The sequence below is a fragment of the Diorhabda carinulata genome, chromosome 3, assembly GCF_026250575.1.
Source record: "Diorhabda carinulata isolate Delta chromosome 3, icDioCari1.1, whole genome shotgun sequence".
Lineage (NCBI taxonomy): Eukaryota > Metazoa > Arthropoda > Insecta > Coleoptera > Chrysomelidae > Diorhabda > Diorhabda carinulata.
In genome coordinates this window covers 4,235,724-4,252,094 of record NC_079462.1, presented here as the reverse complement: position 1 = coordinate 4,252,094, position 16,371 = coordinate 4,235,724, and the positions used below count along the sequence as shown (strand labels likewise).

At 34.8% G+C, this 16,371-nt stretch overlaps 1 protein-coding gene across 1 annotated transcript; it reads left to right on the top strand.

Annotated features, from left to right (window-relative positions):
• Positions 1-129: 129 nt before the first annotated feature.
• Positions 130-7,318, top strand: LOC130891214 (alcohol dehydrogenase 1-like). Its single transcript, XM_057795820.1, has 5 exons — positions 130-411; positions 1,409-1,642; positions 3,604-3,832; positions 4,781-5,101; positions 7,175-7,318. The coding sequence occupies exons 1-5, from the start codon at positions 304-306 to the stop codon at positions 7,204-7,206; spliced, it is 924 nt and encodes a 307-aa protein (XP_057651803.1). The 5' UTR covers positions 130-303; the 3' UTR covers positions 7,207-7,318.
• The last annotated feature ends 9,053 nt before the right edge of the window (positions 7,319-16,371 follow it).

Sequence of the window (16,371 nt, the reverse complement as noted above, 5' to 3'; positions counted from 1 at the left end):
ACCAATCATCGATATTGGAATATGAGATGAAATGCGGGAATTAACATCACTTCCATGCGCATTGGCCAAATCACACTACTGTCCAGTCTACTTGATACATAATGTTCAATTACTAAGGGAACTTGTGATGTCAAATTTTGTGAAAAGTCAAAAACATTTATAATTTTTGTTTCTTACAAAAACTGTTCATATGAAATTACCATTAGAGATTCAATGCACGAAATCTTATATGATTAATGTCACTTTGTCAGTTATTGTTCAATTAGACATCAAAATTGCCTGCCAAATGTAATACTAATACCGATGGCTTTCATTAAATCTATTTCGAATATTCTTAGACCCACTTTTTCTCGTAATCCGATGAGAACCTGCTCTACAGAATCATGGAAGAAACTGAATTTTACAGATAAAGTAAGTTACGACTTATGTCATCTTATATATATAATGATATTGGAGGCCATTTCAACACAATTTACGAAAAATCTTTTAATCACTCACTCAATATATCTAAATTCTGTTAGTTGTTTCACTAGCTTGGTAGCTGATTCCACAGACTTGCACTTCTCCAAGGAAATCAGTCCCTGAGCGTCTGCAAGCGAATTCATGGTATTCATGAAGCACGTCTGGGTCTTGGAAATACTGCTATAGGGAGGATTGTGTTAGACAGCTCGGAGAAGCATTAGTCGCGGTAGTGTCAGTAAAACAGAGACAGGCCATCGACCTTTCTTCTATTCTCCAAGCTGTCCAAGTTTCTGGTCGACTGTGGATCTACTATAAGTCAAATTGTTCTCCTTTGAATTGAATTGAACATCCTCAGAGTATACTTGGGAGCCTAGCACCAAATCTGCGAGCAATATTCCAAATATAGACGGATCTGGACCTTGTAGAGGATTAGAAGCTCTTGTGGAGTACAGAGCTTTTTGGTCTTAAAGAAGGCTCCAAGTTTTCGTGAAGCTACCTTGGCTAATTCGAACACCTGACTACTCCTGGACATATTACTCAACACCCAACAAGCGAATTTGCAGTGAGGGTTATATTTTATGTTCAGACAGGACCAAATCCTAAGCGGCAGTGTCAGTGTATGGGACTTAGCTGCATTGAACTCAATTAGCTACCAGCATGGAGTACAATAAAATATTGTTTATGATTAATATTGCTTGCTAATTATTCACGTGCAATGTTGAATGACTATATTGGTTACGGTTTTTAATCATTTCCTTATTAACCCTCAGTGGTTCATTGTTTTCCTGGTGCTTAATGCTTAGTGCACTTAGATTTTTTTATATCATCTGAGCTTAAATTTCTTCAATTCGTTTGATGTTTATAGAGGCTTCAATATTGACAGTCTGATTGTTCTGTTTACTTTTTAGTGGAGTTTATTTACTAATTTCATGGAGTATGTTTTCAGGTAGCTGTAATAACTGGAGGTGCATCAGGGATAGGATATAACATCGCCAAAGAATTCCTTACTCATGGTATGCTAGCTGTTACCCTTGTTGATAATAATAAAGAGAAACTGGAAAAAAGTGCGGAAACTCTGATAGATGAATTTGGAGATTCTAAAGTTGTTCAATATGAAGCAGATGTTTCAGATATCGATGAAATGGATAAAGCCTTTAGAAACACTTCTATGTATTTTCAGGTAATCTTTATTCACAGCGCTACAAGTGTAGTGTCAAAAGTTTCGACCCAACAAACACATAAGACATTTTACACCGATGCTTTAACTTTTTTAACCCTTCCAGTTCACGTTCGAGATAACGTTTTCGTCTGATGCAAAGATCTTCCTCACAAGTGGAAATTTAACGTTAGTAAAGAGGAAAAAGTCGCTAGGGAATAGAATGCGTTGTGCTAATGAAAAAGAACATTCTTTTCCTTCAAATACAGTTGCTTTTTCAAGTTCTCCCTTTTCTTTATCAAGTAATCATGACTAATTCTATCATGTCATTGTTTAATCTTTCTGAAGATACAGAAAACGGTCTTATAAACTATTCCGGCAGATTAAAGGGACTCTGCCTTTTTTAAAACAGGTTCTTGACAGTTTTTTGTTTCAAGATTGTAGTGCTGAATTTCTGCTTCATTTATACTTATTGATAGACGCGCAATTTTGGTTAAACCACGTCAATAGGGTCTGAGAAATGTTCATTCGAATGCGCTTTAGTTCTTAATTGGTTAGCTCGGCACTCAACGTGTGGATAATTTACGCTTATATAATCTTTTAGTTAGTATTTGGCAAATGCTTTTTTTGATATTCCGATAGTCTCTAACATTTCTCTAACTTTAATATAACTATTGACCAGTACCGACCTGCGACGACCAGCATCGCAGTGGTCGACCAAATGAAGTAGAGACTCCAAAAATGTTGTTGAAAATCCAAAAAGCGGTACTGGATGATTGTGAGTGCGCGAGCTGGCAGACATAGTAGGCATTTAAAAAAGTGCTGTACATCGCATGTTAACTAAAGAAGAGAGAGCTGTGCGCGAGATGGGTGCCGCGTTTGATCATAATGGAACAAAAACAGCGTTTCCATTCAATATATGGCAATGTTTCACAGAAATAAAGCCAAATTGTTGCGCCGTTTCATAACTATGGATGAAAAGTTTGTCCATCACATCAATTCAGGCCCAATAAAAGAAAAATCAAAACACTGGAGTGAAAAGGGAGAACCGGATCCAAGAAGGTAAACACCGTTCCCTCTGCAGACAAGGTCATGGCGTCGGTTTTTTGGGATGCGCGTGGAATAGAGACTCTCAATGGGGAGTATTATGCAAACTTATTGAAACGTTTGACCGAAGGAATCAAGCAAAAACAGTAGCATTTGGTCAAGAAGAAAGTGTTGTTTCATCAGCTCACATATCGGTTATTGCAATGGACAAAATTAATGAGGGAAGAGGATGCAGTTGAAATAGTTACAGTGCTAGTACAGATGAAATTGTTGAAGGATACACTGAAATAAGAGTTTCACATCGTAATATATGATCAAATCCAAATGATTTTACGATATCAGCAGCAGTTTGGGTCAGGATTGATGATGAGAAATAAAACTTACGAAACACTTAATACAGAAGACTATTTAAGTGATCACTAGTCATTGTTAAATTGGTAAAAGTGTGCTTTCCCGGTGTTCTGACGGAAAATAGGCGATATACTTGATCGTATAAACAGAATTGGAAATAGGAAAAGTGGAAAAAAAGATGGGATATGGTTTTGTAGTTAATCAAGTTTCCAAATTATTGAAAAAAATGAGAACCACAATGGGTTTGAAGCCTCCTAGGCTAATTAAGATTTTTTTCATTCAACTCGATTATGGCGACCTCTATTTTCATCAAAGGTAGTCTGTATTCGATATGTCAAAGTTTGATTAACAACCTCCTTTGTTTCATTGACTATTTCAATGTAATTTATTCAAAATAGCTGATACCATAGATAATCAACGTTAACCTGATTTCTTTAATTACTAAAATTCGTTTGGTTACAGATTAAATTCGAAAACAACGGTTTTAATTGCATCATAGAAGTGCCCCACTTATTTATCGAAACAATTCAGTTTAATCCGTTAAGAAGAAAAAAAAAATTTCGTCTAATTTCACGTAAATTTTTTAGGTTATTGATGTGATAGTAAACAACGCCGGAGTATTAGATGACACCAATTGGGAAAAACAGTTGAACATCAATATGAGAGGTTGTATAATAGGAACGTTATTAGGCATGCAGTACATGGCGAAATCTAGCGCTGGGGAAGGAGGAATAATCGTGAATGTTGCATCGATTATGGGTATTTTACCTTCGAATGGTTTTCCCATACACACCATGACCCAATTCGGAATAGTTGGTATGTTATCTAGACGATTTATTTTAAACGCAAGTTTGAAAAAACTATTTGGCAACGTCGGATTATATCGATCGAGAATTTATAGCAAATGACACTCTGTATTAGTTAATGAGTTAATATAAGTAAATAATTCTATTGACCCCCCATTGAATTTAAGCAATTTCAACTTCATATAGGAAAATTAAAACTTTTGTCATTAATGACTTTCGTCAGCATCAATGACAAATTTCCTGAAAATTGACTAGTTTTGAACAAGTAAAAAAATGATTATCGTGAAAATAATATGATTATAAACCAAGATTATGCGGAAGGTCCTGGTGGGTGCCTCGAATCTCAGTGTAGTCCAACAGCAACGTCCAGTATAATTCTGTAAGCGATTTTTAGAGCTTTGCCACAAGTATCAAGTCTTCTATTATGATCATACATCCAAAAGAGATTCCATGGAGTGGCGTCGGAAAGGAGAGCCCGTTTCAAAAAAGCACGAAAAGCACCAAAAAGGTGGTAGCAACAATCCAATACGTCTGCTTGATTTTAGAGATTAAAATATACTGGGAATGAGGTCTATTATTCCGACTAATAAGTCAGTTGGGTCAAAAAATTATCCAGCCCACACTGCGTCGTTTTCCAAAGCTACTATACACGATTGTGGCTTCACAGGGATCTAAAACTCACCATATAGCCCTGACATGGCCCCGCCCGATTATCTTTTAATCGTAAAGCTAAAGGCCGAGTTTAGGGGTAGAAAATTAAACAACGACGATGAAATTGAACAGGCGGTGTATCAAAATGTTTACTCTAAAGATGAATCATATTTTTGTAATGGTATAGAAGCTTTAGTCTGACGTTATGAAAAATGTGTGGATATAATATAATTTAGAAAAATATCACAGTGTTTTTAATTTATGCCTTTCGTTTCATTCTTAGGCTAAGAATTTATGAACGTTTCAGGTTTCACCAGAGCTTTGGGTTCGAGTAAACTCTACGAAAGGACAGGCGTTAAGGTTTTCGGATATTGCCCCGGCCTAACGGATACTGAATTATTCAAAGATGACTTGACGGATAAAACTATCAATCAAAATTTTTTCAATGAATTTCATAACGAATCCAAACATAACGTCAAGCAAAATCCTGAAATTGTAGGAAAAAATCTTGCACGCATCCTAGATCTTGCGAAGCCCGGTTCGATATGGGTTACTGAAAATAACAAAACTGCTTACGAAATGGATTATTCAAAAGCAATTAAAAAAAAGGAGTATCAACCAGAGGAAGGTAACTGTGGTATTTATATTATTAATTCTTCCTTAATTTCACTTATTATATTTGAAAAAATTTCGGAACCTGAGAATTGATCAAAGCTTATGGTCGGGAATACATGTACTACAAAGATTTTCAAAAAAGATTCATTAAATGACAATATTGTTAGTTTATTACAGATTTGCGATTGTGATAATTGTTAATTTGGTTTCAAATTGTGATACTCAGGTAGATTTCATGTATGCTGGGGACCTAGCATTAGCTGTATAATGAGAAACTTGAGATAATTTATTTAATCCTAAAGCCTTTTTATCTTTCCAGGTGTAAGGCATGTTGAAGTTGAGTTATTACATGGGCTCCTTTTCCCACAGCATTTTCCATTCCATTTCCAGTTTCCTATCCTGTGTCTTCTGTTTTATTTCCTACCATCTTGCTCTTCGATTTTCTGTTGCCATATTAATGTCTTCTGTCCAGTTCCTTCTTGGTCTTTCTCTCTATGTAAGTTCGAGCTTCATAAATCTTCCGTATTAATCATTTTTCTCCAATTCTCATAACGTGGCCAAATCATCTCATTTTTCCTTCTTCGATTTCATTTTGATATGATTTTACATTCAAATTTTCTTTTATAATATTTCCCCTTTTTTGTCATATCTTGATTTATTCCCCATTTTTCTTAGAAATCTTATTTTTGTACTTTATATTTTGCTTCTTTATTAATTTGTGAGTGTTTATAATATATCCGTTCCATATGTCCAGAAGGTCGTGGCTAATTTTGTATATCTTTTTGTTTTTATTTGTTCTGGCAATTCTTTTTCCCCTTGAAACTTGGTCTTAATTGCGTTGATTAATCTTCCAGCAGTTCCACTTCTCTGATTTATCTTATATTCCAGTCTTTCATCTTGGATTAGTGCTAACCCAAGATATTTACAGCTTTTGATTTGCTCAAAGTTATTGCAGCGTTTGAGTAAAGAAATCAAGCAAAAACGGCCGCATTTGGCTAAGAAGAAAATGTTGTTTCATCAAGACAATGCACGAGATCATACATCCGTTATTGCACTAGCCAAAATTAATGAATTAAAGTTTGGATTGCTATCTCAAGCCTTTTTCACCAGATTTGAACCCCTCGGATTATTTTCTATTTTTAGTGGTCAAAGATTGTCCTACAATAAAGAGATGATGTCGATAGTTGGTGGTTATTTTAAGGAGTTTATTCAACATCAACATGGAAAAGTGTATGGATCTAAAAGGAGATTACGTTGAAAAATAAATATATGTTTTGTGTTTTCTTTGTTGGGCCAGGTACTTCTAGGACCATCCTCGTATTGTATTATTTTTGAACTTTTAACATCTTTTGTTGTTTGAGTTTCTGTTAATTCTACTTGCTATTTTCCTTCTAAAAGATCTTCAAAATATTGTCTCCATGTTGATGATATAATCTTCGTTTGTTATTATATCTCCTTTTGTATCTTTTATGTTAATGAATGATTTCTTATTATGATTAATTGAGTTTGTGGTCTCCAAATCATAGTTTTCTTTAACTTCTGCCCTTCTTTTTACGTATTTTCCGCAGTCTTATTGTACTTTAGTTGTTAGATATTTCCTCTTCATTTTTTTTTCTTTCTAATTGCATCTTTCATAATAAATTTGAGGTAAAAATAGAGGGAACAATATGAATTATGTCATCATATATCTCTAGAATGAAAGCATGTAGAAACTGAAATGTTTGTCTTCCATTTCAGTATGAACTTGCCTAATGTGGATAACAGGCAAAGAATTCGTAGAGTTTACAAACTCATAATATTGAACAGTACTTGGCTTGTGTGGTTTCCATCGTGCGATAAATAGATCAATAGTGGAATCTAGCTTATATTGTTGAGGTTTTTCAATACTTCCTGCATATTTCTCTACCAATCTCTTCCGCTGGTTCAATACTGCAAACAGTCCTCTGTCAGTATCTCAAATGACAGTTTCTCATGAATAAATCACTAAATATAACTATAATAAACGTATATTATATTCAAAAACATCTGGAACGATAAATTATTAAAATGGATGATAATCAAATTACAAACTTTGTTTTTATTTTAGAAGAATCTGAGATTGACAAGCAAACGAACTAACCAAGTCATTTTTGTTTTTGTTTCAAATGTCTATTCGTTTCTGTAATATATTGTTCGATAAAAATATTGTATGAAGAACTAATTACGGAATATATTTAAACAGTATGCGAAATTCGTGTTATTTATTAAGGCATTATTGGAAATTAAAGTTTAAAGCAGCTGCGGTAGTAGGTAGAAATTCAATCTAGTACCAGCACTCGCCGATTTTTGGACATCTCACTTGTATCTTCTAAAGATACCATAAATTCCCGTTAAAAATCATTAGATAACATCTATAAAAGTTGTTGAATAATGTCACATGAGTAAAGTTAGATTTGAGCCAAACATTTAGTAGAAGTATATAAACAGCTCGTTGACCTGCCGAAAGATTATTGTCTCATTAAACGCATTGTTACTTGGTATGAAAAATGACTTTATCTGAACAATTCGAACATGGAAATCAGTAATTAAACAAAGGAAACTTACCAGAATCTGTCGCAGAGAGAGGTCGATTCAAGCGGAAAGTCTCTGGTGGAATTATGAAGGTTTAGTTAAGTTTGGAATCAATCCAGATGGTTGAACTATTCATTTTGATATACATTGTGGACAATAAATTAATACTAAGTGTCATAATTAGGAAGTTAAGTGGAATAAGGTCAAAGAACTTACTCGGTCTTGAACTCCTAATATATGTAATATTCATGTCGTCAAATTAATATGAAGATGGTACCAGAAGTACTTGACCTGACCTGGTGATGACGGTAGTTGCTTGTAAAATTCCACTGCATTAGAAAGTACACAATCTATAAACAAGTTTGGAGACGCCACGTTGTTTAGTATTTGTTTGGTTACAATCAATAAAAAACGTTTTAAGTGAATTTGTAAACATGGAAAAAATAAGTCACCTCATGCGAAGACCAGCATCGCAGTTGTCGACCAAATGAGGTGATGACTCCAGAAATTGGAGAAAATCCACGAAGCGGTACTGGATATAGACAGACATAGTAGGCAATTCAAAAAATTTGGACATGAGTGAGCTGTGCTTAAGATGAGTGCCGCATTTGCTAGCTAGAACAAAAATAGAGTAGTGAAGTTGTTTCCATCGAGTGTTTGGCAAAGTTTCACAGAAATGAAGCCGAATTTTTGCACCGTTTCATGACCATGGACGAAACGTGGGTCCATAACTTAACACCCGAAACAAAAGAACAATCAAAACAATGGACTGGACATGACTTATTGCAAAAAAGCAAAGGAAAAGAGCAAAACGGCCGCATTTGGCTAAAAAGAAAGTGTTGTTTCATCAAGATAATCCACCAGCTCACTCATCCGTTACTGCAATAATCAAAATCAATAAACTTAAGTTTGAATTGCTACCTCAAGCACCCTATGCGCCAGACTTAGCCTTCTCGGATTATTTTCTGTTCCCAGACTTGAAAAAATGGCTCGGTCAAATATTGCCCAACAATCAAGAAATGATGTCGGCGTTGATGGTTAATTTGAGGAGCTTGATGATTCTCATTGTAAAAAGGGTCTAAAAGAAGATTACATTGAAAATAAATAAATTTTCTTCCAAAAATTTTTGTGTTTTCTTTGTTGAGCCAGCTGCATCTCAAACCATCCTCGTTAAAGGGAAAATTTTTAGTTGGTTCAAGTCTAATATTTTTTATATTTTTTTACAACATTTCTCATATTGTACTTAGATTGGAATTATGTTCTTATTATTATTTATTTGAAAGGAATAATAGGAACGTAAGGAATTTTCTTCTGGGTAACTTTTTCTCACAACAGTTGCACTACAGTTTCCTAAGCACTCACCTAAAATATTCAACATTTCATTAGCAATATATAATTTTCCAAATGACAAGGATTCAAAAATCTAATTATTATCGCTTCAGGTCATAACTATCAATAAATAGTTTCCATGGCAATCCAATTCTATCCCAATTTATTAACATGTATCCCTTTTATCCATAAGATACAGTTTGATGCTACGCAGCCAAATGTTTTAGAAAATTCCACTCAATATCAGTGCTTTGTTTGGTGGAGTTTGAAATATCTAAAATATTCGATTTAGCTCTGAAACTTCACATTGCCTAGATTGTTTTCAGGACATAAATGATCGTAACAATAATTATACAATACAAATAACTACGATTATATTATATAATGGAATTCTTGAAAATTCTTTATCATACTGATATATTTATGTTTGACCAATTTAATTACAAACGGGTATTGATAATTAATTATCCATTCTAAATCGCGCAAATTCCATTCTACTCATTGTTTCTAACATATATTAGGAATTCTATAACTATTTTTGTTTGTTTTGTAATTGATTCTACATGAGTTAAAATTTATCATGTTATTTAAAATAAATCCTTACGTATTAATATGATTTGTCATCAGATACCGACAATACACTTAAACACGTAACAACTCGTATTTTCAATATCATGAGTGCCCAGATTTTCATCAGATGCTGTCGCCTCAGCTCATATATTCCGTAGCGAAATACCAAGGGGCAAATGGAAGAGCAATTAGCTGAAGAAATATGAATGTTTGTATAATGTTATGGTAGGGATGATCGTGATCAAATAACACCATTTCTTCTTCTTCGTCAAACCCATCTATCTAAAAGGTGCTTCATGATTAGTTCAAATAGAGCCAGCTAATTGAGTCCCCGATAAAGCAAAGTCAAAAATTTTGTAAGTTTCCAATTGGAATGTATTAGTCGCTGGTATGATTGGAGGCATCGTGTGGTCGTAGTGCGCATGTCATTCGATGAATGTTTGCGTTCTATTGCTAGCACGGGAAGGTTAGCCATGGAAAGTTGGTTTTTTGAACCGCGTCGAAGGAGTACACGACATTGGAACGAAGCTGGAAACAACACTTGTTAAGTTGGAATTCCTGGAACCGTTGGCGATATTCATACTGAATATACTGCTTACCCCACAATTACACTATCTGACGCGCGTTTCGATAACCAAGTTATCGTCTTCAGAGACTGCAGGTAAACAGTTTAGCAGACAGTGTAATTGTGAGTGTTGGTGTAGTGGTGGTGTAAACCGTGTATTCAGTAACAACACTTGTTGTACATATACACCTTTTGTAGTATTAACGATGGACTTTTCATGTTTTATTCTGCAGCGCTGCGTCCAGCCTTTGTCCAATGTTCGTCCAAGATGGAAAGTGAGTGCTGGCGCAAACGTTAGACGCATTGTGACGCATTGCAGTTTCTTCTAATGTTCAGCAGTACCTTGGAACGCGAATGTCAGCGCAAACTTTAAACGTATCGTATAGTACCGGCACTAAATTCACTACACCATCATGGTTGTTCGCGAAAGAACTTGATCGCCAAGACTGTTATTTATTTAAACGATCTTGAAATCGATGTCGATCATTTCTCTCATATTTCGATAGCTATTTAACTGATGATTGTATTTACAAATGTAGTGTTATTAGCTTCAGTTCTTCGTGGCATCTCAAATATATATTCTACTCGTTGTAATTATTGTAATGCTGGAAAAATCGTGTAAGTTTGATAAAATTTTGTTCTTTCTTGATAATTTTCGAAATCAGTAGCGAAAAAATGGACAGTTATCAATATCTAAGTTACCACAAGACAAACGCATTTATAAGAATAACCTAGGAGGTTGCAAGAATCGAAAATTTTGTTGCTTTTAATAATAATATTAATAACATTTCAGGGAGTGGGTTGCCTTGAATGAAGCACATCAGACAATGGTGATTCAATAAGATTTTTATTTATTTGGCATTGTATTGGATTTGCAAATCAGTAATATGTACCAGGATTTTTCTTGCCACGTCATTAAAGTCACGATAGATCATTTATCATTAGCAGAGCGTAACAAAAAAGTTATGATAGGATTTGAACAGCGTTACTTTGTGATTTGTGAAAAATATTTTCAAACCTTTATGTACAATTCGTATTTCTATTCTGTATTACCACCCAAATCAAATGAGTTGTTTTCAGCTACATAACTTCACACGATTAAAAGCTACGAACAAAATCTTGGCCTACATGTTATGTTTATGGATTTTAAGCAGGCTTATGACACCATACATAGAAATAAAATGTATTTTGCCTATAATCTAGGAATCCCGAAAAAAATCACGGTTAAATAACGAGTGACGGAACAGTATTAGGAAATGCAGGGTTCAAAATTTACGATATAGCAAGAAAAACCAAATAGTTGCATTTGCAGACGATTTAGTTGTCATAACCATAACAAAAAAGAAAAAGTGGAGAGAAAAAATAGGATAAAAAAGTTTGTGAATTTGAATACCTGAGAGCAGCACTATCAAATAAAAATGAAGAGCGCACTGAAATAAATAAAAGAAAATTCTATAAAGCAAAGCCGTGAGATCATTAAGTAGATTCATCAGATCAAAGGAGTTATCTACAGCAGCCAAAATTAGACCAAATGATTACAGATGCAGTCGATTTAGTTATATTATAACAACCAGAACAAAGGGAGACAAAGGAAAGGGAGACAGTATTTTGTAAATTGGAACAAGCTGCAAAACATTATAGATTTAGAATAAACCAAAAGAAAACAAAGTACAAAGTACTAATACAGAATGTGGTTAGTGGAAAGGGATACATAAAGAAAAAGTCTGTGGATTCGAATAACTGAGAGCAGCGCTTTCAAATAAAAATAATGATCGGATTGAAATAAATAAAAGAAAATCCTAAGAAAGCAAAACCGTGGGATTATTAAGTAGGTTCATCAGATCAAAGGAGTTATCTACAGCAGCCAAAATTAGATCAAATGATTGCAGATGCAGAGGATTCAGTTATAACAAGTAGATCAAAGAAAGAAAAGGAAAAAGTATTTTGTAAATTGGAACTGGCTGCAAAAGATTATTGACTTAGAATAAACGAACAGAAAACAAAGTAAAAGGTACTAATACAGAATGTGGTTGGTGGAAAGGGATACATAGAGAAAAAGTCTGTAAATTCGAATACCTGAGAGCAGCATTATCAAATAAAAATGAAGAGAGAACTGGGATAAATAAAACAAAAGCCAAAGGAAGTAAGGCCGTGAAAACATCAAGTGAATTTATAAGAAAAATGTTATAGAAGAGCAGCCAAAATTATAATATACCCAACAATAATACGACCAATAGTTATGTTCGGAAGTGAATCACGGTTTTTAACAAAGGCCCAAAACAAAGCAACAAAACTGGTTGTATAGGAAAGGAAAATAGATGAAGGACTTTGAAGGATAAGATCTGCAGGACTTGTATAAATACCTATCAATAACAAGATAAGTGAAAGGTCAAAGATTAAGATAATTGGGGTTAAAAGCAAGCTGGAAAAGTAAGTTATTTGAGGAGAAGAAGGTGCAAGAAGGAGAGAGAGATCAAATAAAAATGGTAGGATACAATGTTAGGAGATATTAGAGAGCTAGAACCATGCAGGGTACAGAATCGCAGCCAAATAAGGTCTGTAGAACTGTAAATATTTAACCTTTAGAAATTCATATTATTAAAAATTTTTTTATTCGCCGTTTTAATCCCAAATACAAATACATCTGAAAGATATAAATAGTAGTATTTTAGGCAGGTGCTCTGGCTTTTCTTTGATGATTTGTGTCTATCTGTAGATGAACTTGTCCCTCCTTGCGCGAGGGACATTATCCACAAATTTAATACGTTCACAATAACTTTGTCCCCGGTATATAGTTGAGTCTCCCAGAATCTTTCGGCTAAGTTATCCCTGAGTATTTGGGAAGCTGGCTGAATGACGAGTGGTACCCAGATAAAGAAATTAAGACAAGAATAGACATAGCCAGGAGCACGTTTTTTAAATTAAAGTCGCTTCTCACAAGTAATGACCTCAACCTGGGAACACGCTGGAGAATAACACAATGCACTACCTTATTTTATGGTGTTGAGAGCTGGACTTTGAAGGTCTCCAGCATGCAAAAGGTGGAAGCTTTTGAAATATGTCGTCGTTGGTCACCCCACGGATCGGGTCAAAGGTGCTAAGACGTGCTAAGACGTTCCATGTACGTGATGACGTAAATCTAGCACGCATGAGTGAAGATCGTAAGGAATTCCAAAGGATGATTGCCCCTCATTAGAATGAAGCAGGCACTGGAAGAAGAAGATCCCTGAAAAGCAGCTGGGTTTGAAGAAATTTCATATTGTCGGTTGTCCAATGTTATCGAATGCAAAAAGTTATTTCCGTTGAAGACAATTATAGAGAAGAGAAGATAAATATGAGGGCTATCATGTTGTCATACGTTGTCACCATGTTTCGCTGGTATTCCGAATTCAATCGTGTTCGCACTTCGCTACAGTATAAATTTCTTGAAGGCATACATTTAATCTTCCATGAACATTTGGTTGTCATGAAAATTTGTTCCCGTTCTATACCACATAATTTGACAATCGTTAAAAAACAAAGCTCGTGTCGATAAAAGCTGAACGAATTCAATCGCGGTGCGCTATGGATCTATGCATATGAATCCGAAACAACAATCGACTGTGTGGGTCTTTCAAGATGTGCCAAATCTAACAAAAGTTGTTCGCGCACGAGGCACTTCGAAACAAATGGTCGCCTGGTTCTTTGAAATAACTGCACATGTCACCACCGTTCTATTAAGGTGGTCACGCACTTGTCTTCATTCAGAGGTCTCTCGCCAGTCGTGAGTTGCATCCTGTCGGTGTGGAAGTCTCGTTTGTAGGTTTTTGACTTCGTTCATTATAAAAATTTTGATATTTGCGAAATATAAAGTATGGATATTGAAGAAATTATAATAATTTTTTGCTTGCTGGCAGAAAAAGAAGAGAAAAAGCATAAGCTGGCCAGAAAGGGTCCATCAAATCAATCAAAACAGACAGGAGTATGGAGAATATCACACATCATTCCCTGATTTGATTGATGATAATTCCAGATTTTTTCAATATTCTAGGAATTCCTGATACTGTTGATATTGAAGGCCCCTTCTCGGATTCTCGTCGACATTGCCGATGTCCGATACTATTTGAATCAATGTTTCTAATCACACTCGGAAACTCCGATCCGTCCGATGCGTGCGTGTGCTCCGTCCGATGACGACAAGTGCGTGACTATCTTTAGATCAACGTAGAATGGTCAATTCGGAAAAATCAGTGAAATTCTTCACCGTGACAATACGAGCTCTCACACATCAGTGAAGAAAATTGAAAATACTATTATAGAATGATACAATTTGCCAACAGACTCGAACCCGCGACCATTTGACTGCAAGGTGATGACCTAACCACGCTACGGCAATGCATTCATATTAGTAAGTTGTGAGAAAGTTAAATAAAGTATGGTAATGTCACGATATAGGCTTCGCATTGAATAAGTAAGTTCCTATAAATAAATTTCAAGGTTGAAATCATAAATGTAGTAATAATGAGCTCTATTTAAATCTGACGTCTTCATTACCACTGGGAACTACTGTAAATTTCGATATATGAACCATATAAATAAAGATCTTAGTGTAACATTTCCATTTGTACTGCTAATCTGCATTTTCCTTCCAAGAAATTATCCATTAAAAAAACGTAGAACAATAAACATTTATTAAAGATACGGCTGAAATAAAAAACGTTAAACAAATGATATTTCTGATACTCCCTTCAATTTTTCTTTAAAATTTATTGCCTCAATTTTTTATTTGAGTTAAGATTTGCCCACGCAATTTTAATCAACGTACGAAATCTTCAAGTATTGTTTCTTGAATTACATATACATACATTATGAAAAATATTCGTAACGCCCTTGTATGTAAATTACTGTTGGGTACGTTGAGTGAAATTATATACAGTGAATATGTTTGAATGAGATATTATAGTCTTGTCTTTCCCGGGTGAGCCCAATCATCAGCTCTTAGAAGTGAAATCTGTTTACAGAGTACAAGGTGCATTGAAAAAATAGTGTAGAAGCATTTTTATAGCAACAAGTACTCACGAGGCATTTATATTTGCTAACATTACACAATTGGAATCCACTCTAGCTTTACGATCTGCTGGATATTCGAGATTTGTTGTACTAACATAGAGTTAGCGAATAAAACATTAATTATTATGAATTGTCATGCATTCATAGACCTAGGGAACATAGTAGGGAACTTAGGTAAGTTTAAAAGCGCTTGCAGCTGGAGAATGCAGAGCGGTAAGGGACATCCAGCGCTACGACAAGCCACTTCTTTTGACAGATTCACATTTACATTAATTAAAAGTTAAAAATCGTAATAATGCCAAATGTAAATATTTCCTAAAATTTTTAAAAACGCGCGCCTGAGCCAAAACAAGTTTTCGGTCTTTTATAACAATAAGCTGTACAGAATAACGGAATAAAGTTTTGACGTGCCTTTGGCACGCCAGAACCATGTGTACATACATAGTCGTATCAATATTTTAATTGGGGGCGCTACAACTCGTCACGATTTTTAATCCGTTGAGATAAGGATGATGGTGATATTTCAGGTAAACGAAAAGATATTCCAAGTAGATAATACTCGTGATGGATTCATTAAGAGTAGTACCTGTAATGTAGTACTTAATCCACTTTTTAAAGTTGGAAAATCCACAAATTAAAACCGAAAATTTCTAAATTCTTTAGGTTAGGTTGGGTCAGGTTCGATCAGGTTAGGTTACGTTATGTTAGGTTAGGTTAAGTTAGGTTAGGTTAGGTTAGGCGCATGTGAGGGGATCTTCGCTAAGAACGGCTCCACAAGCTACGGTGGAGAAGAGGGTGGGTTTTTAGCTGATAGGCGTCCGCTCAGCGGACGAATCCAGCACACTTGGAGCACCTTCCCAGAGATCTTTGGAAGATTTTCCCACCCACACTAAAACAAAAGGTTAGGTTAGGTTAACTTAGGTTAGGTCAGGTTAGGTTAGTTTAGGATAGGTTATATTCACAATTTTATAAATAATACAGACCTTTTAAAAACTGACCGAGGAGAATATTTTTTATTGGATAATGATGCAATTAATAACAAAATTACATTTGGAACTGGAATAAATGTTAATTGCTTAAGAAACTTGACAACATTTTACATGGATTCCCTTTTTGTTATGTGTTTATAGAATGTAAAATATGTTTTACTGAAATACACTGTAAATATATATTTTATTTTTTTCATTTCATGATTAAAATTCCGAGCTGCATAATAATAA

Bases quoted from the DNA above. Each gene is read 5' to 3' on its own strand.
- LOC130891214 (XM_057795820.1), top strand. From the start codon at position 304: ATGGCTTTCATTAAATCTATTTCGAATATTCTTAGACCCACTTTTTCT. The intron at 412-1,408 runs GTAAGTTACGAC...GTATGTTTTCAG, and splicing joins AACTGAATTTTACAGATAAA to GTAGCTGTAATAACTGGAGG. The intron at 5,102-7,174 runs GTAACTGTGGTA...TTTTTATTTTAG, and splicing joins GGAGTATCAACCAGAGGAAG to AAGAATCTGAGATTGACAAG.